General features: G+C 45.1%; 1 protein-coding gene and 1 long non-coding RNA gene across 3 annotated transcripts; one reads left to right on the top strand and one right to left on the bottom strand.

The window, feature by feature from the left end:
- Positions 1 to 1,539: 1,539 nt before the first annotated feature.
- Positions 1,540 to 6,896, bottom strand: LOC146210111 (uncharacterized). Of its 2 annotated transcripts, none has more exons than XR_014708282.1 (4): positions 6,266 to 6,894; positions 5,283 to 5,370; positions 5,135 to 5,180; positions 1,540 to 2,114 (listed from the first exon to the last, which is right to left on the bottom strand). It is a non-coding gene; the product is annotated as an uncharacterized LOC146210111 (long non-coding RNA). The 2 variants fall into 2 exon arrangements; XR_014708283.1 differs by lacking the exon at positions 1,540 to 2,114 and adding an exon at positions 2,125 to 4,853 and having other exon boundaries at positions 6,266 to 6,896.
- A 284-nt stretch (positions 6,897 to 7,180) lies between these two features.
- On the top strand, positions 7,181 to 20,728 carry LOC146210110 (uncharacterized). The gene is made up of 3 exons (XM_084607796.1): positions 7,181 to 7,440; positions 8,177 to 8,323; positions 20,478 to 20,728. Exons 1-3 carry the CDS (start codon positions 7,290 to 7,292, stop codon positions 20,591 to 20,593), a joined length of 414 nt encoding a protein of 137 aa, XP_084463922.1. The 5' UTR covers positions 7,181 to 7,289; the 3' UTR covers positions 20,594 to 20,728.
- Positions 20,729 to 20,942: the final 214 nt, after the last annotated feature.

Below are 20,942 nucleotides of genomic sequence, written 5' to 3'. Positions count from 1 at the left end.
TTGTTACCGCTTTGTTTGAGAAACTCAGCTTGATGACCTGCCATTGTCAACGAAAAAAGGAACAAACAAAAAGCATGTAGGCATGCGCCACCTCCTGGAGCGCTGCAGCGTGTGGCACTTTGTACATGCGGCCTCTCAGTATGAAAGGAAACGATCAGTTTGCACCAAAAAGACAGTTTTTTTCTCTACTAAAGTCGAAAATTAAATTCGGGCATTCCAAGTGCCAAACTTAATTCGATCGTCAGTGAAACAGGGAAAAAAAAAGTGTGCTTGGCACATGGAATAATGAAGTAACGATTAACTTAATTTGAATGCTACACCTTTGTTCCTTTTCATATAGAACAACCCTGTGCAGACCATTAAAGTTAACGGTTAACTTCTCCAGATTTGCGCCATCTGAAACAAGGCGAGGTCGTGGATGGCCAGTGGTGAAATGAATTGAAATAAAGGGTACATACAGAAAGCATGTTAAAACCTACAGCATTCAGTGTAGGGTAGCACCATTGTAGCACGGAGAGGGAAATGGGGGCAGGGCGTGGTCAGCGAAATTTCAGGATTTCAGCGGTCCATGGCTTCCTGAAAATTAGGATGTGCAATCAACAGGGAGTGAGCTTTTCAACGCGCGCACAGCACCTCCGAAACCTCTTCCCTGGTAAGCGCACGCAAATAAAAAAGGGGCGAGGGGGGGGGGGGGGGGGAAGCAAATAAATTACATTTTAACGAGTGCACATGCGCTTCCTCCTGTACGGATAAGGTGGTGGCGGTGAAAAAGTTTATTGAAAAGAGAGTGCCATAGAGGTTGCTCTGGGGTCATGTAGTGTTCCTGTATATGCTCCCGCAGGGAGCAGAGTTGCGCGAAGGTCCGCCATAATGTTCCAAGCTCTACAGGAAAGCCGCTCCTTGCGTCTACAGGGGGGCTCTGCGGGAAAGCCACTCCTTGGGCGTACAGGGGCTGTGATCACGGCGGGGCAGACGATGTAAAGCAGTTCGCGTTTTTTTTACTGCCATGTACATCGCGCTCTATTTACAGGCATCCTTTTTCCTTGCGCTGTATAAAGGCGCAGGCATCGATGCCAAGCGCATCGTGCATTTTTCTGGAAAACATAACATCGAAAACACATGTGATTCGCATAACATGCTGGCACAGCATGATCTGTCAGAGATGGCGAAACGGTTGCAGTAGCTCGTAGCTGTGACATTAATGATGTAAAAATACAAGTAATGACAATACTACTAAGTTTTGCGTGGAAATGTTTTGCATCCATGAATTTGTCTTTTTCTAACGGCTGCTGCATTCACTGCAACGCAAAATGCTACGATTGTAGTATTCCAATTTGTATTTTAATATTCATCTTGATTTCTGCCCCCCCCCCCCCCCCCCCCCTAAATACCATTGTTATCAGAGGGTCCTTCAGGGCTTTTTGATAAGTAGAACAGTTAACCAAAGTAGGCAAATCTAGTTAGCATGCAGACATAGACTGGCAACCTATTTCTGTGCAAGAGATAGGGATTAGAAAAAACACTTTACAAACAGCTTGTATTTAGAACTTTATTGTATACAGCCGACTAGTGCTCCTGTAACAGGTACACTACATAACACTATTACTGCAGAATAAGTAGAGAGGCTAAAGAGATTGTACTTGACAATCACTGTACATTTCACTGCAATGCTGAACACATGCAGGCCCTGTGCAGAACCACTGGTAGTCATTAAAGGCCATAACACCATAAAGGGGTAGACACTAGTTTTCCATTGACTTTTTTTATTTGGGATAATGCATGGTGTAGAAAGAAAGGTTATTTCTGAAAGGTAAGCATGAGTCACCACATTGGAGTTTGTGTGTGGCTGGTCTATTTTCTATTTCTATTTTCAGTTTCAGACTCAGCTTCCAAATGGTGGTTGCAGCGTCAAGGGGAAGTAGACACAATGTCAGCCATACAAATATAATTTAGTACTATACTGGAGCAAATCGTAGGCACTGCACTGTTGTAAAAGAAAAGAGAAACCAGGAAAGACGTTCAACATGGTTAAGTGTCTTCAGCTGAAAGCTGTTTGAGGAGGTCCAGGTTGAGCGGTCGCTCCAGTTCTAGCACCCGGTCTTCTTTCGAGGTTCCTGCACACAGATAAAAATATGTTGCCTGAAGACACACTTCATGCTTAACCACAGTGTGAGAAGTGGCATAGTTTAAGTGACAGAAGCAGAATCTGTGGCACGATAAGAGTCTGCTACCCAACAGTGCCAAGCAGTTGAGGACAACAGCCAATTGAGGAACACAAGAGCTCTGTATAAGACAAAGATATCAAAGGAAGCTTCTCTGCTAAGCTGGGCGTGACAAAGGACAAACAAGCCAGGGTCCTCACTGAAGCCCCAGAGATAAAGAAGAGGTGGCAGGAATACACAGAAGAACTGTACAAGAAGGACCCGGATGTGCAAACCCAACATAAGAGGGTTGTGATTACTGATCTCGAGCCGGGCATCAAGAAGAGTGAAGTTCAATGGGCCTTAGCCAGGCTTGCTAAGAACAAAGCTAGCGGAATTGATGGCATTCCAGCTGAGTTGCTTCAAGACCTTAATGATGACGCTGTTAACATTCTGTATAACTTATGTCAGCAAATTTGGACAACTCTGCAGTGGCCACAGCATTGGAGGAAGTCAGTTTACATCCCCATTTCAAAGAAAGCCAGTGCCAAAGATTATTCCAACTACTACACGATCGCGCTTATTTTGCATGCTAGCAAGGTGATGTTGAAAGTCCTCCAAGGTAGGTTGCGGCAGTATGTGGATCGGGAGCTTCCGGACGTGCAAGCTGGGTTTCGCAAGGGAAGAGGAACGAGAGACCAGATTGCAAACCTTCGCTGGATCATGGAGAAAGCAAGAGAGTTCCAGAAACACATCTACTTCTGCTTTATTGATTAAGCGAAGCATTTGACTACGTAGATTGTGGCAAGCTCTACAAGAGATTCACCTCATCTGTCTCCTCAGGAACCTGTATGAACAAGAGGCCACAGTCAGAACTGAGCATGGTCTTACTGATTGGTTCCCGATTGAGAAAGGAGTGAGACAAGGCTGCATACTGTTGCCCTGCCTATTTAACCTATATGCTGAGTGCATCATGAGGAAGGCCGGTCTGGACGAGTCTTCAGCTGGAGTGAAGATTGCTGGAAAACGTATCAACAACCTTAGATATGCGGATGATACCACTTTAATGGCAGAAAGTGAAGTGGAACTCAAGAGACTTCTGATGCGCGTACAAGAAGAGAGTGAGAAGTTTGGGCTTAAACTGAACATTAAAAAGACAAAGATCATGGCGTCTTGCTCCATCAGGTACTGCAGCATCAAGGGACAAGAAGTGGAAGCCGTAACAGATTTTCTCTTCCTGGGCTCCAAGATCAACCCGCAAGGTGACTGCAGCCATGAAATTAGGAGACGCCTGCTTTAGGGAAAGGGAGCCATGAAGCCTTGACCGCCTAGTAAAGAGTAGAGACATCAGACTGCCAACCAAGATCCGTATAACTCGTGCTATGGTCTTTCCAGTTGTGATGTATAGATGTGAGAGTCGGACAGTGAAGAAGGCTGACCGCCGAAGAATTGACGCATTTGAATTGTGGTGCTGGCAAAGACTCTTGAGAGTTCCTTGGACTGCCAGAAGATCAAATCAGTCGATATTGTCGACCATAAACTCCGACTGCTCATTGAAGGGTCAAATTCTAAAGTTACAGCTTAGCTACTTTGGTCATCTGATGAGAAGAGAGGAGTCGCTGGAGAAAGCTTTGATCTTGGGAAAGATTGAGGGTTACCGGAGAAGAGGTATGCAGCGAACGCGATGGTTAGATGGCATCCTCGAGGCGCTGCAGATGAAGTTATGTGATGTTAGAAAGATAATGACAGACCGGAAAGCGTGGCGTCATATGGTCCATAGGGTCACGAAGAGTCGGACAAGACTGAACGACTGAGCTGAACTGAACCCAACTTATTGTTAGCAATAGCAGGCTCAGAAAGTGGACCATTGCCTCATCTTCCAATGCTGAAGTAGCCTGCCATTTAGATGGTACGCAAAGGGTTGCTGGCTGCTCTGTCATTTCTATTACCCCAACTTCGAATGCTAAAGCAGGTAGCCATTTGGACGGTGCGTAAGGTTTCACTGGCTGCTCTGGCATTTCCAATGCTAAAGGAGGCATCCCAAGGTGGTGTGTTAGGTGTCGCTGGCTGCATAGTAGTTTCCGAACCTACAGAATTTGGATTTTACAAAGGTAATCCTAATCTTCAATCCTCATGTCCTTCGCTGGACACTAAAAGATCTCATATGCTGATACTGAATGCATGTTCTGTGCAGTCACAGGCGCAGCACACTGATACGGCTGTTCAGGTGAAAAAGGCAGAATGAAAACTTTGCACCTCATAATTTTCAAGCATGTCACAGCTACTGCGTGATCGAGCTGAATGCATTAATCTAACGTCGGTGGGGACGGCTAAACAGCCATGCTTTTTCTAGTGCCTGCAAAGGCATGTCTGCATGAACAAGAGTACATTGTTGACATTGCAATGAATGAAGAGTTAGGTCCAAGCCTGAAGAATTAGTATTATTCAAAGAAAATCCTAATGTTCAGTATTCATATCGTTCACTGGACACTAAAAGATCTCATATGCTGATAATGAATGCATGTTCTGGGCAGTCACAGGCGCAGCACACTGATACGGCTGTTCAGGAGAAAAAGGCAGAATGAAAAACTTTGCACCTCATAATTTTCATGCACGTCACAGCGACTGCATGATCGAGCTGAATGTATTAACCTAACGTCGGTGGGGATGGCTCATCAGCCATGCTGTTTTCCAGTGCCTGCAAAGGCATGTCTGCATGAAAAAGAGTACATTGTTGACATTGCAATGAATGAAGAGTTAGTTCCAAGCCTACAGAATTAGTATTATACAAAGAAAATCCTAATGTTCAGTATTCATATCGTGCACTAGACACTAAAAGGTCTCATATGCTGATACTGAATGCATGTTCTGGGCAGTCACAGGCACAGCACACTGATACGGCTGTTCAGGTGAAAAAGGCAGAATGAAAAATGTGCACCTCACAATTTTCATGTATGACACAGCTATTGCGTGATCGAGCTAAATGTATTCACCTATCATCGGTGTGGACGGCGCAACAGCCAGGCTGTTTTCCAGTGCCTGCAAAGGCGTGCCTGCATGAGCAAAATTACACTACTGGTATTCCAATGAATGGAGAGTTAGGAGCAATGCAAGCTTGGAAATTCCAAATGATTCGCTCACCAAAAAAGATGGTAGGCACAACATCTGGCTTGAGGCGTTTCCTTCCTTTGAAGTAGGACCACTCAAACTGGTCTGCTGTGAAATGATCCTGCACAGGATTATGTGCAGAACATGTACGAACACTGTTGACTGGATTTGTATTTAAAAAAGGTCCATATGCAACAGGTGATGCACAGTGCAATCATGGTTCGTTTGTGGGGTTTAACGTCCCAAAGAGACTCGGGTTATGAGAGACGCGACAGTGCAATCAAGAATTCATGGCAATTTTTATGACCTCCGTAATGGAAGCGTGCAAAAAATAGCAGTAATCATGCATTACCACATTCGCGCAATTTTCCACCGTTTCCGCTGGTGAATTTACGATCAGAATTTTAACCGCAGCTTCGCGGTGACATGAACTGTAGTACACAGTGGCGAATGAACGGCAACAACGACACGCAACTCAACCGCAAGTAAGAAAATCGAGACACTAAAATTACGGAAAAGGACGCAGTTTATACCTGTTGAAACCACAGTCGGCCAGAGAAAAAGCCAGCACAACAGATAGCTTTCGTGCAAGTTATGAATCGCGTTGTTTAGTTATACTTTAAGACGTACATTAGCTTCGCATTAAATTCTGCACTTCACTGTCGTTCGTGACCCTCTTCACTAAACGGCGATGCTAGAGTGAAAGTTAGGGGGAAATATAAGGAAGGCCAGTAAAATATTGCACGAAAAGTAATAAAGTAGTTCACGAAACGATGAGGTGACAGTCAGTGAAAGCAGATGTGTAGCATTATATACCGCCAGATTGCAAGAGATGGTGTCTTACACTAAAAAAAAAAGAGCAGTTCTCAAGTGTACCGCGAGGAATTCGAGCGATGAAGTCGGCAGATGCGCAAGCAAATTAACGTGTCTAAGGATCGCCCAAACGTTAATAAACAAAGCCATTTTGCAGAAAATAAGCGCAAAGAATGCACTCAGACGAAATGAAAAGAACTTACCTCGCATATTCGAGCTCCTTTCGGGGCTGTTTCACGCGGCCCATACTTAAAAGTCACTGCAGTCGCCGAAGTAGGACTAACCTTCCGCAGGGTACTGAATAAAACACTTTGCCGCTTTCGGTGCGGTTTGTGCAGTTTGGCGCACTGCACTCCGTCATATTTGAAGAGAACGTTCTACACTGCACAGCCATGCCATTAGAGCGCACAAAAAAGTTAGGAACATTGTAGAAACCGATGCGACGACAGCTGACGGCACTGCAATCGGCGAGAAAAATGTTTCGCCTGTAAAGTTGGTTCCTCCTGTTGGTCCTCCTGTTGCGCTTGACAAGACTCGGGAGAATGTTTTTGCAGACCGACAATGCGCAATCACGTGACACATGGGTGACGTAGCCTACACGTCACGTACGCGTATCTCCAGTATCTCGCGGAGTCTTTCTTTTTTTTTTTTTCTCCCTGAGGAAGCGCTCGCGGCAGTTTTGTTGAGGGGCTTTATGGCGATTTCCACTGGTCGCTACGGAGCACGTTTTGTTGCTCCGGGACGACGATTTCGATTTCCACTGGTCGACCAAGATAGGTTGCGCGTATTCCGCTGGTCGTTTGGGGCAACTCGAGCGGGCCGTATTACAGACGGCTCACACTCACAATCACACTCACACTCACAATCTTCCTATTGGCCAGCGGCAAAACGGTGGGAGTGACCGTCCTTTACATCATCGACGTCTGCTGTTTACGTCATGAACACACTTGAAGTGGTGACGTCGACTACGGGCCAATTGTGAGCGGGGGATGTGAGCGACGCGAGCCGCTCACAACTCGTTTGTGAGCGCGCTCACAAAGGAAAAATGGCGGCGGTCTATGCGGCGGGAGCGGCTAAAACTCGCCATGAATAATGCCAGTGTTGCCTGGATTTTTGCTGGACAGCCGCCCTGAATCCCTAGCAATCCCTAGGTCGGATTGTCCCTAGTTGAGGGCACGGCGTGCCGGCGGGCCACCGCTCATCGCCCGCCACCCACCCTGCTTGGGGATGCCGCCGGTGCCGCGGCGGCGGTTTGGTGCCGTGGCTTTTGTTGTAGTAAACGAGACTGTGCCTGTTGCACGGACGGGTGCGATCGAACTGACTGGTGTGCGCGCCATGAACAACCCTGGCACATCTGCTGCGGCTTCGGTACAGAAAGGTTAGTGCCCGGTCTGTGAAAATATTTTAGTTGTGGACAAAGCATGCCAATGAAGGTGCCGCCATGTTCAAATTTTAGCTGCCAGTTTTGCGTGCAATGTTCGTGGTTATATGCTGTCCGCTTACCGTTCTTATTTGTCACATACTGCAGGGATTTGTGCCAAGGTATGCACTTGCAGCACGCGCCAATTTAGCACTGTTGAAGGCGAGCACTGCACTGTCTTATGATGCTGCTAACTGGCGCTTGATGCTTTGTCTTCTATCAACCAGATACTCACGGCACTCGTCAGTGATTAGCTGCTTAGGGCGACGAAGCTCATTTTATGCTTTTTACGTTCTTGGCCCCGATTCTCCATACGCTGTTCGTTTTGATCACATCCGGGTGAAGTACTTGCCTATGATATCGCTCGAGCATCACTAGCTTGAAACTAGTGATACATATTGAGCACCAAAAGCTCGAAACTAGCACTGAACCTTTCACAGCTAAAAGCGGCAGCTATATGGATGATATTCTGCGTACCCTTGATGAAATTTTGCCTAGTTTGCGTCGGGTACGACAAAAGGATAAGCTCTGTTGAGACAACAGAAATGATAACGTAAATACCGTTTAGACAACTCCATTGTAGCACGGAGACCACGTAGAGGTGCTTCGAAGTAATGAACTCGCTACTGAACTCCCCTTATGTGTGTGTGATTTTTTTTTTCCTGTACCTTTAGTTTCTTACACTCCTTACTAGAGCCCTGCACGGGTTGGATTTTCCAGCCCCTTCCCTGGCCCACGTTTGAAGACCATCCCGGATCCATGGTTCCAAGCCCATCGGCAATGATTAATGGCCCGGACCCGGCCTGCGCTTCCACGACAGGGCCTGTGCCAAACCTGCAAAGTAAGTCTGAACAGGCGCCTTAAAAATGTATTGCTTAACTAGCACATAACAATAAATCAAGATGAGAGACAAACCTTGCAAAATATTCTTGGTTGAGAAGGGCACAGTTAAAGCACCGACAGAAGCAAAGGCATGGTGAAGAATATTTTGACAAGACATTTTATGTAAAGCTATCTAGCACAATGTACATTTAAAAGGTGTGGATTATGGGCATTTTAACTATGACTCCTTATAAGCAATTGGCTCTTGGTGCAAGTTCTTTGCTTAATCACCTACAAAAATACTGCCCCTGGCAACTTTGCCCCAGGAACATTAGTGGGCAAGGGCAGAAAAAACCAAAATTTACATATTCATTGAAGAAATCACAGCCACATTGTCACATCTCTGTGGAGACGAAAAGCGGTAGCGTCTGTTCATTTTGCATGTATATGTTATTGGATATGTAAAGATTCCTAAAGCAATAAGCTCTTATCCTACAGCATTTATTGTAGCGTAGAGACATTCTTTGGGGGGGGGGGAGTCAGAATTTTTATGAACAGATGGCTGCCTGCCGAGCAGTCAATTGAAGGTCCTTGTCCAGGGGCTGTTATAAGGCTTCAAATGTCCAGCCGTTAGCGGTAACACAAAGGTTAGAAGCTACCCTCTTGCTCACTGATTTCTGAGAAATCCTAAGCTGATGGTGTTGAGTACTTCAGTAGGCACGTGCTTATGCAAACGGGCTGTGTCATGCATGACAGGTTACAGCACTTCATAACACCTCCATTGTAGTACAGTTCGCTATCGAGTTTTGAGCCTTTCCTTTTTAACTTTTTTCACTTGTTTCATTGAATGCAGCCTGGCATGTTCGTACTAAATTGCTTGGACAAAACACCGAGTGGCACTGATTAAACTCTGTTCATTCTCTGTCATTCTCTCTCTCTCTCTGTCATTCTCTCTCATTCTCTGTCAACATATGTACTAGTAGTGGTTTATTCATAAACCACCGGAATGATTTTAGTGCTGGAATTCTATCTCCAAAAGAAGCCATACACAGCTTTACCCAGCCTGGCCTCGTTCCGCCACTGCAAGCTGCAAGCCCAGGCCTGCATGTCAAGCCCGAGCCAGGTCTAGACCCATAAAAACGGCAATTTTCCAGCCCGGCCCAGGTTTTTGGGCTGCCCGAATTCATGCTCTGCTCCATACACTGTTGAAATTATTTGCCGAGAATAAGTTCTCAGCAGGCAGTACTTTGGTAATCTTTGTTAGGAAGAAATTACATGCCATAATTTTTTTGCCCTGGAAACTTGCTTACACGACTACCTCAAAAATATCACCCAGACGTGTCCCTTGCCTGCAGTCGCTTGCTGTACAAACAGCATTGCAATTTATTTGCTGACACTATGGCGCATGTAGTGCGAAACAAAAGCAGGTCATTATTTGCTAAAAGATGATTGTGAAAGTATGAAAAATTTCAGTCACTGCTATTTTCATGGGAAAATGTCACATGGCCTTGTATAGCCAATTAGGGCCAATTGATGAGAAATTTTTGCTCAAGATTTCTGCCAGCAGAGTAGGCACTGCTGTCATTTCTAATAGCTATTTCGTTCATTCATTTGCAGCGGCACCAACATGTTCTGTTGTCTGTGTTTTGTGCACCCATATTCTGTTCGTTGCTTTAAAACATTTCTGGGTAAGTGCAGTCGAGACCGCGAGCATAGTGTTGGGTGAATTCACCAGGCGGCATGACAAAAGGAGGCAGTGTGATGTAGAGGAATCCACTTGCGCCAAAGACAGAGACTGCAACCATGCCAGACAGGTTGCCAAGACATCGAACGAGAAGCCAGACTAGCCTATTGCCGAGAAGCTTACCAAATGCGGAATCAAGCCAAGACTGAAGCGGCAGCTACAAATGCGGCACCGGCCGATGGCTAATGCTTTTGACTTGGTTTAAAGAGAGCTGAACCTCTGCAATATTTAATATTTCATAACAAAGGCTTCAAGGATTTGCCTCAAGTGATTCCAGGTAGCCCTGCATGCACAAACCTTTGTCACGGATACACCTGCAAGAAACAAATAGTGGTGCGTAATTGCTCCAAGCGATGTTCTCTTTGTTTTCCTTTTTAACTTGATACCATAAAAAGCACCCTGTGTGGCAGCACCTGCTGACTTGGTCATGTCATGTAGCCTTGTGTTGTCACACAATCTGACGGACAGTCATTGCAGTGCTGCGTCACCTTCCTGCCACTTGCCAGATACATGCCCATAATTTTTCATGGATGCCAGATTTTCTGCAGTATGGGACCCATCACAATATTTTTTGTTGCCAGATTCCAGTAGTGCAGTGTTTCGTGACTTTTTTGTCACTTGTCCGGCAGCAAGACACATTTATTGCCGAGATATTTCGATTTGAAGTTGAAGAGGTCTGTTTTCCTTCCAAGGGATTTAGACTTGGGAAAATGATGCAAACGATGGTGTAGACATAGACTCCGTGATTCTTGATGCATAGCGAGCAGTGCAATCTAGCAGCAGCTGAAATTAAAGCTACAGTTCGCCAAAGCCGTCTATTTGTTTGCACCAGGCATAGATCTTGAGCTTGACCGCAAAGTTCTCGCAGTGAATCTTGACCTTTGCACCCACAGAGCATGCGGTGCTTTTTAGAGTTGAGGTCACTTGACTAACAGGATAGAATGTACGAGTGCCGGCGTGGCGGCAAAGTTTGTAGCTAGCGAAGCTATGGATGCGGCCACAGACATTGCCGAGCTACCATCACGAGTGACGAGTAAAGACTGCTACAGATCCGTCTTTTTTGAATAGCAGCAAGGGGTGAACAATGCATTGTGGCAGAAAGTTAAAAGAAAAAAGGGGTACACAGGGCCTGTTTTGCTCAATTTATTTAGTTTCCTTCACTATTGTATTTCTTAATATGAACCAACTGAGCTCCCTTTCACTCAATGCTTCCTTGCGTGTCTACACCTTATGTGGTGTACTCTAGCGTCGCTGCCCTGCAGATGGCAAACTGATGTGCCAGTAAGGTCTGTGCATGCACACTGGGAGAGTAGAAAATAGAGAAATAGAAATATTACGAGATAGTTTGGCAAACTCCTATGCTTATCATAGATATGAGACATCGGTGACACTATCAACAGCCAGCAAAAGCATTCAGCACACTTGGGATGCAATTGTTTAGCGGTGAGTGAAAAATGTGTGTAAAAAAATGCAATTGCACTACACAAGTAATGTAATGCGAGAGGTCTCAGCTGTTCGTGTGGCGCAATGGCTAAGACATTCAGTTAAAACTCCAAAGGACTTAGAATTAAATCCTGTTCGAGGCCGTTTTTTTTTTCTTCTTTTTTTTTTGTCGCTTTTTTTTTTTTTTTTTCTTAAGCACCCATGCAATTTAAATCTTACTTTTTCCAGCCTTTCTTTTCTTTCCCAGCTCCACTCGGGTCTGTGCAGGTTTATTCTGCCCAGTAAGTTGTAACTTAATCCTGTGTGCATTTCATACCAGATTTTTCAATAGAGAAGCGCTTACTGGGGCATGAACTTCATCAGAGGAAAACTCTGCTGCTCCGCACTTGTAAACCAAAGCATGTATATCAAAAATGAAACCATGTGGTGATGCCAAATGCATAGCTGTGACTTCGAAGAACCAAAACATACCACAACGAAACTGACTGCCTGTGGCACTGCCAAGCGCAAATTTATTTTTGGCTTCCAATATTTAGCCTGTCTTTTTGCCATTTTTGAAACAAAAATTAACAATTCAAACATGCAACCATAATACATGTTAGGCAGCCTCCGGGATCCCTTGCATGTCATTGTGCATGCATCTGCGATTTCTGTATTTCTGCAATGCCTGCATTTCTGTTCTCTTTTTTCTACCTTATAAGAGTTTTGTTTTCAGTGAAAGTGGTGTTTTTGTGATTAGGAGCCAGTATACCATCGCTGCAAGCCTACTTTTTCTTTCAGTGTTCCTTTAGCACTACTTGCAGGTCTACTGCAGGTCTTTCGTATTGCACTCTGAACAATTTTTCACCCATGCTTTTCATTAGGATTTTCGAAGCATGATGGGTTGTAGCGAATGGATTTGATTGCACCTGAAAACTTCCAACACAAATTGAGAGCCTGTAATTTCTCTTTTTTTTTTTTTTTTTTGCTCACTGCGTGTTCTTTGCGAATGATGAATTTGACCACCTGCTTCACGAGGGAAGGCTCGAGGACGTTGAAGCTACTTCGATTGCCCGTCACTAGGCACAGTTATAGCAGTCTCGTAGCTCACTGGGTGCATGAGGTATTTGAGGTTACTACTCCTTATCGCCATAGACACCAGCAGGCTCAGCATATGTATCTAGGCATGCGGCTTCTTGTTGGTTGACCCCTTATCATTTATACTGCGCAGTTTGTTGCATAATGGAAGCACAAGTTGACACAGGAAATGAAACGCCATGCAGTCCTCATCGCACTGGCCGTGCGCCACAGCGACTTGGAAATTGCCAACTTTCTGAATGTTGCGAAGCCTTTCGTTAACAAAGTGCGGACAGAACTGATGTGCTGTGACGCTGTGGCGAAAAGGAAAAAGCACAGTCAGCGGTCAGACGTCGTCAGAACACCTGATTTTCTTCAGAGGCTGCAAGTCATCGTGAGTGACAACCCAGAGAAGTCAATGTGGGACATTGCAAAGGAGCTCGATGTCGTAGAGTGAGCTGCCAGGCTTGCTGTGCACGAGGACGTGAGGTACCATTTCTGTGTCATGAGGAGGCCGCAATTCTTTTCTGGTAAAGGTCGGGAGAATTGTCTGCTCTGGTCCAAGCGCTTGCTAGGCAAGCTGAAGAGCCTGGAATGCTTTTTTTTTTCTTTCAGATGAAAAGAACTTCGATCAAGACCAAAAAGCTAATTGCCATAATGAAAGATGGCTTTACGGAAGCGCTAATGAGGTGCCGACAGCATTGCAGACAAAATTTCTGTTTGTGATGGTGTCAGCAGCCGTCGGCAACAAGGGTGATGTCATGCTGCCACACTGTTTTGCAGAAGGACTCCGCGTTAATGCTGCCGAGTACGCAGAGGTGCTTGCCACCGTTGTGAAGCCCTGGACTGATACTGTTTCGAAAGGAAAATCTTGTGTCTTTCAGCAACATTCGGCTCTCGCCCACACCGCCTGCGTCACCCACGAGTGGCTGGCCAACAACTTCCAATAACCACATCACTCCCAACTTGTGGCCTCCTAGTTGTCCAGATTTGAAATCACTGGCGTCGTTGAGAGAGAAGCCGACAAAAGGCCACATAATACAAAAAACTCTTAAGGTCGCCACTGCGAACTCAATGGGCAGTACCTCTAAGAACCACCTGATCCGTGCATGCAGCCATTTCCGAAGCCGAATTGAATTGGTTATTGCTGCAAGTGGCGCATTCATTGAGTAATGTGAAAATAAACAGTAAGAAAAATATCTCCTAAAGTTTGGTGAAAATATATATATATTTGCTGGAGATATTCTCTGCCTGAAGCCGACATTGCATCCTCAAATGCCTCGTGCACCCGGTATATTGCAAGATATGTGGCTCGAAAGTTCAGGCACAAATCAAAATGTAGTACTTATTCTGTATCTAATTTTGAGCAAATTATGTGTGCAAAAAAAACAAAACAAAAAAAAAAGAATTCATCTCAAATTTTGACCACCGAGGTCTTCTTTATACGTCTGCAGAGCTTGCAAAGCTCGTAAACACGCTGGAAAATTCGATTTCTTTAAATTATTTATTTCATTTCAATAATTGAGATTAAGACAAGCAACATTCATAATTTTGCGATGTTTTTGAAAAGCCCAGATGTTCCCGAGCCTGGATATTCTGCCCATGACAGAAAAATTACTCTTCGCATAGAGAAGTTCTACGTCCAGATGAGGTTCTGTTTTTATATGAAGTCACTAAACTAAGAGCAGAGCTCTAAACCAGAGCAGATAATGCACCTGAAGGTGAGGAGATGGAAAAAATTATATTCTAGGGCTCTGTTTAATGACCCTGCCCGCGTCTTGTGTATTATTTTCAAATTTAGCAGCTTAATCATTCACGTGCTCGTAGTTCAGTGACATTTTCATATAATTCTGTAGTGTTTCTTATGTTGGTACCATATGCTTGAACTATTTATATTCACTTAAAGGGGTCATGACAGCTAAAATCTGAGCATAAACTGATTATTGCATTTCACTCCATTCACATAAATTATAAATCCTCGAAATTTGAGATTTCAGTGCAGTAGATAGTTTATAATGATTTTTTATTATTAATAGCGAAAGCAGCTTTATGGTTTGGCAACCTTGGGCGCTGACGTTACACGATATCATCCCCATGCTTTCTGCTATTCATGGTGACTGCGGCACTCTTGCATGCATGCCGTGGATTGTGGTCACTAAGAGCCTTTTTCTTTCTTCAGCAAAAATATTTCATTCGCATATTATTTTTACTTTGGCAAGCCTTCACTATAGTGTGCAACCTTAGCGATCCTTGGACTTGTTTTGGGCTTCGTCTAGAGATTGTCGAGAAGGCCAAAATAGATGTGCTCATGCTGTATTATTTAAGCATACAATCTGAAGCACATTATTCTTACGTTTTGAGAGTTAGCTTGTTTAACAACAAGCACTCCCATATATAAAAAGGCACATGTCCAACGTTTCCTTCCTGGTCTTAAATCGGTAACCAATCAGCAACACAGTTGATATGAATCGAAGTTCGGTTTACATTCGGCTTCTGTTTTGGTGAGCAGTCAAGGTCGACAAGTCTCGTTCTGAATGAGGCCAATTTGGGAAAGCGACCCACCGTTTGCCTTTGCAAGTGTGAACATCGGTCAGTCTGAGCGGTTCCTTAATCGCACACCCTTTGCAATCCTCAATCGTGAATGGGCCTTTAAACTGCACGCTGGTCACATGTTGGTTACAGTCAGTGTGCAGTAAAACATCTTCAGAACACAGCGGGCCTGTTTGTAAGCAGCACAATTTCTGCTGCCAAGAAGGGTAGAAAGGCCTTTATGACTTATTGGAGATTTAATTGACCACATGCTCTGAAGTTTCTTCAAAAAGCCGATATTTCTGCTATAAAACATTAACATTTCCGCTCCATAGCTGTTTCAGCACGTCTGTCCTGCTTTCTGCTCCATTTAGCTGCTCCAAAAAGCATATTTGCTTGCTCCAAGAGCTGCTCTAAACACCTATTTTGGCCACGCACACATGGTACTGCTTTTCACGAGCCCCTGTCCAAAAGTGCTGGAAGAAGACAATAACGATGCTATTTTGGGGCCTACTTCACGCAAATTCAGCACTCAGACTTCGACTACCTTGAAGGAAAGTCATCCTTGCCACTTAAGAGTGTTCAAACGTGGACTAGCCTCCCTTGCGCTTTATAATGGCGTTCACACCCTGACCGCCTACTTACTTGTCCCTGTGGGCCTTCTCGATGAAATCCTACAGGCCCCTCATGATGAGCCCACAGCTGGGCGTCTAAACTTTATTTTACTCTCAGTTGCATTCAGGTTAAATAATATTGGCCCATATTGGCCTCGTCTATCTGCTAATGTCACGCACTATGTCAGGAGTTGCTGCGACTGCTAACGCCACCGAACACTGCTAACAAGACTGCAGGATATACAACCAAACCAATCACTTGCGAGGCCATTCCAACAGATCGGCATGGACTTACTAGGTCATTTCCCGACATTGACATCTAGCAACAAGTGGATAATAGTAGCAACTGACTACCTGACTCGCAACGCCGAAGCAAAGGGCCAAAGGCTTCTTCAGACTAATTATCGTTGTAGAAAGCGAGAAGCACATCATATCTGTCGTGTAAAAAACCCACTTCTCGTTGTCCGTGGCATTGTCCTCCTTGCATGCATTAACAGTCAGTCGGCCTGAAAGTTAAGCCGATGTAACTAGTTTCTCGCTTTAATGTCAGCACAGTAGCCTGCCGCGCTGTTGCTGCCGGCTAGGAGCGGAGAAGCAGGTCAACTCCATTCCACCTTGTGTATGGCAGGGAGCCCGAAAATTCCAAAAGCACTGTGGAATCTACACTGCAGAAGTGCGAAAGGCTGAGCGTTGCTGGTGCACACGGTGCATCCGTTTGCTCTCATTATCATTATTAACTAAATGCACCGTTATCATTGCTAATGCCGTCATTGTCATTATCACTAATTGCAGCGTCATTGTCAGCGCTACTATCGTCGCATGTGAGACAACCGCAAGCTTGCCTTGCAGCGCCAGCTGAGCACTTCGCCATAGATGGTCCAGCGAGGTATACAAGTACATCGTACTCAAGTGCTCCAACACCAGATGGATGCTTTGAACGCGAAGGTTGGCATAGGAGTACGGAATTCCACAAGCCGGCCTGTTGGAGATATTCCAGCTTGCGTGGAGAGAGCAGATCCATAACCAGGTTTGAGAAGCAGAAATGAAGAGATGGCACAGCGAAGCACGGGCAAAGTCATCCCTGGCGGTGGACTCCAGCACAAAACACACGATCGCTAATGAGAACATCTATGACAACACACGAGACAGCGGACGGCAGCGGGTTACTCTGCGAGGCACGGTGTGGTTTTCTGCGCACAAGTGCTCCGAGTGCGACGCAGCCGATAAAACCATACAGCATGTTGTGATCGAGTGCCCGAAACTGTGGCCCTCCCCCCTACAACTGCGACATCAGCACTGATGGAGACTCTTTCGACAGCACTTGGTCTGCAGTCGATGTCACCACCCAAAGAGCACACCCTGGGTAGGGCAGTAGAGGTGACAAAGCACCGCCTTGACTGGTGGCGTAAACGAAAAGATTGTTGAAGGACTCCCCCCTTTTCCTTCCTCATTTCTTTTTTCTGGACTTTTGACCAATGCACAGCAGTTGGTATTTTGTTCTTTTTCTTCTCCTTTATTTATTGGCCTAATGAAGAACTCTGTGATCCCTCGCTACAAAGGGGAGTGGCCGCATCAGCATCACGCAGACAAGGAGAATTATGATGTGTGTTTTAACTCATCCTCATGATAGACAAGGGCCCGCCGGGGTGGCGCAGTGGTTACGGCGCTCGACTACTGTTCCCAAGAATGCGGGATCGTAACCGGGCTTCGGCGGCCGCTTTTCAATGGAGACGAAAGCAAGGCCGCCTGTGTTCTATGTGATGTCAGTGCACGTTAAAGAACCCCAGGTGGTCGAAATTTCCGGAGTGCTGCACTACGGCATCTATCATAGCCTGAGTCGGTTTGGGATGTTAAACCCCGCAAACCAAACCAAACCAAATCACTGTAGACAAGATATATGTGCAGTTCACGATCCCGGGTGTGGCACAGTTGGTTAAAGCTTAGGCTGGCGATGCGAGGGATGCAGGTTCGATTCCCGGTGGATGCAGGATTTTTACCTTTCCGATGACATTAGTTTCGGTTTCAGGTGATGTAATTTGATCGAAAGCTATATTGTGACCGAACGAACGCCGACAGTATGAGCCATTAAAGCGCAGCTGCATCACTTTTCGAGAATTCTGCGACATTCAAGAATTTGACTCTCCATAAGCTGTCGGTAATGCTTGCAAAGTGTTTGTGTGCTATCTTTAAAACTGATGAAGTAATCAACGATTACAATTCGAGCTTCTCCTCACAGCACTGAAGGACTGCGTAGAAGCTCGATGATGACATCACGGACGGTAATATTTTTTCTTTACGTTACCTTCGCCCACATCATGCTGTGCCTTTTTTGATGCCATCAAACAATATTCCTGGGCCTTCAATTTTGGTAGCCTTGTTTTTACTTCTTCCAACCAAGCCATTCTATGCGGGAAACATACTGGTGCCGTCAATGATGTCATTATGTGCCCCCCAAGCGTCGCTGTGTGGTGAGGAGAAGCTCGATAGCTGAAGCGGTTTAAATCGCTATTTGCGCCATTGTTTGAAATGCTAGCGCGAAGATATCTTGCATGCTTAACCTGAAAGCTGTAATCATTTGATTCCTTGAAACTCATCAAAATCTACAACTGGTGCAGTTTCCCTTTAAAGGCTTTCGCCTTAATACAGCGCTCGATGTCATGCTGATGCCACATGTAACGGAAAAGGACAGCCTCAGTGTCACTGCCTACCTTCAGCGTGCAGAAGCAGCCCGACTCGCCCAGTTGCGCATAAAAAGCCAGCAAGGCACCAATGCCTAACGTAACCTACAATGACAATGAAAATTACAATCCAGCAGACCGACTCTAGGTTTGGATGCTGAATCACCATCGTGGATTTAATGAAAACTATAAATTTTACGCTGCTGTTTCCGCAAATCAAGTTCACTCATCTAGATGAAATGGGCTATGGAATTGTCCCCAGATGTTACTGACAGTACCCCAGGGGTGATACATGTCCAGAAATTGTATGTTGTGTGCCTAAAGCCCTATTATAACTGATGGACACTATTTATATTTTGCTTGATGTTTATTTTTGCCTACCTTTCTATTCAATGTAGAGCATTGGGCCGATGCTTCTTTGAGGGGGAAGTCATACCGCAAAGCTTTTTTTTTTTTTTTTTTTTTTTTTTTTTTTTTTTTTTTTTTTTTTTTTTCACGCTTTACGCCACCTGGACGCAGCTTTTACTCATTTTGTTGTACAATGATGAGATTTACCTCGAATGATTGCCACAACACAACACTGCTTCTACATTGTTCTTGATCATTGTACTTGGCAGGTTAACATGTTGCCTTTAAACTGAGCACTGGGCATTCTGTTGTTCGATGACCAGTGCCTTTGTCGTGATTGGCACCTTGTTGCAACAAAATAAAAGTGAATCCAGTGTGCAGATAATGCTGTCAAACAGAGTACTGAGTTCTTTTTGGCTGATAGTAAATGATGGAATAAGAACACATGGTTGCAAAGAGCATATGTAGGCTCTTGAAGACGTTACCTGTGCTCCTTCTGCCATTAGCTTGTTATTCGGTGTGATGAACCACTAGTTTAAGAAACACTATCACCAACCAAATTATTTATTAGAACCCAACATTTCGCGACCAACTCGGTCCCTTCCTCAGGGGCGACAAGTTCGAGGCCCGCAGTAGCAGGCAGCGGCCTATGCTTAGCCGATCTGAAGAAGAATGGCTATACACGCGCCTTTATTCCAATGTGCTTTCCGCCGTCGAGCTTGCAGGACAAGAGGGTCGGTCAACACGGAAACGACGAAGCGCCCTCGCATTGTGCTCCCATACGTGGCGGGCACCAGTGAGGCGCTTGCACGCATCCTGCGCAAACACGTCTGTGTGTCGCACAAACCTACTTCAACAGTCTGCCGTTTTCTGCCGCTACCAAAAGACCGTATTCCTAGAGAAAAATAACCAGGCGTTATTTATAAAATCTCGTGCTCAGAGTGCTCTGCCTCTTATATCGGCGAAACAAAAAATCTGTCTGCGCATATTGCAGCACAAAAATGACGCCCGGCAATTGAACTCGAAAAGCAACCCCCCTCGCCGAGCACTGCGAATGCGCCGACCACAAAATCGCCTTTGGCGAGGTGAACATACTTGATGTGGTGGAGACCAACCCTTTCAAAAGACGTCACGTCTTTTTTCGGTTCATCCGGCTGACAGCTGCAGCAGTGAACAGGAATCTGGGGACGCTACCCTGGCTCTGCTACACAATTGGACTTCGCCACGTGTGCCTGCTACTGCGGGCCTCAAACTTTAGTCGCCCCTGAGGAAGGGATCGAGTTGGACCCGAAACGTCGGGTTCTAATAAAAAATTTGGTTGGTGATGGTGTTTCTTAAACTTTTGTTTCAAGTACCCAACCAGGCGGAGTTACACCGAAGATGTTCTCGTTCAAGCCTTTCCAGTGACAGGCATCGTAAAGAACCAATGAGTGCGGAGGACAAGTCTATTTGCCATGTTTGAGCCTAGTCAGAGCCTCTATGAAGGCACACAAAGGACAACTTGATAACTCATTTTGGATATGTTGACATTCATCCAGCAGTAGTTATGGCTGACTGCATGGCAGTGTAGCCTAGCCTCTGAAATCTGCTTCCAAAAATTGATGTCAACATACGCAGTTTACTTGTGCAATCCGTTGGTGTTGGCAATACCTGTACTTTTTTTTTTTTTATTTTGTATTTTCCAGTCTACAAGAGTTCTGTTTCTTGCTGTCTTTTTTTGAGACTCACTTTTGACAACTTGGAAAATCTTTCTTTTTGCAGAGTTCAAAGACTGGAAGGACCATATGGAAATCTGTGAAGTGGCTCATTTTGTTAGTGGCAGGAATGGCTCATCTGCATACCATGCAGGTTTTTGCAAATGCACATCTGTTTGTTAGCCGACTTTGAAAAATAAGAGGGCTAAGGAACCTGTTCCACATCATGTTCAAAATAGGCTGTGCTTATATGCCTAAGCTGCTTCTGACATTGCCATGGTGCTTTTGATTTTGTATACAAATGCTATATGAATAAAAGGTGCCTACGTATCTTGTATGTTTAATGAACTCAAGCATGTGATGGCTCACATGCATCACATTGTTAATGATGGTCCCCAAGATACACAGCATTTAATTGATGCTAATTATATGGAGTTAGCTGCACGTTAACCCGGTAACCGCCAAATTAACTCCCGAAAAACATACTAACATCGGCAGGTTTAGTTGTAATGTTTTTCATACCATTCTAATT

The sequence above is a fragment of the Amblyomma maculatum genome, chromosome 1, assembly GCF_055883805.1.
Source record: "Amblyomma maculatum isolate TAMU_Amacu chromosome 1, ASM5588380v1, whole genome shotgun sequence".
In the NCBI taxonomy this organism is placed as follows: domain Eukaryota; kingdom Metazoa; phylum Arthropoda; class Arachnida; order Ixodida; family Ixodidae; genus Amblyomma; species Amblyomma maculatum.
This window is presented reverse-complemented; position numbering and strand designations above follow the sequence as displayed.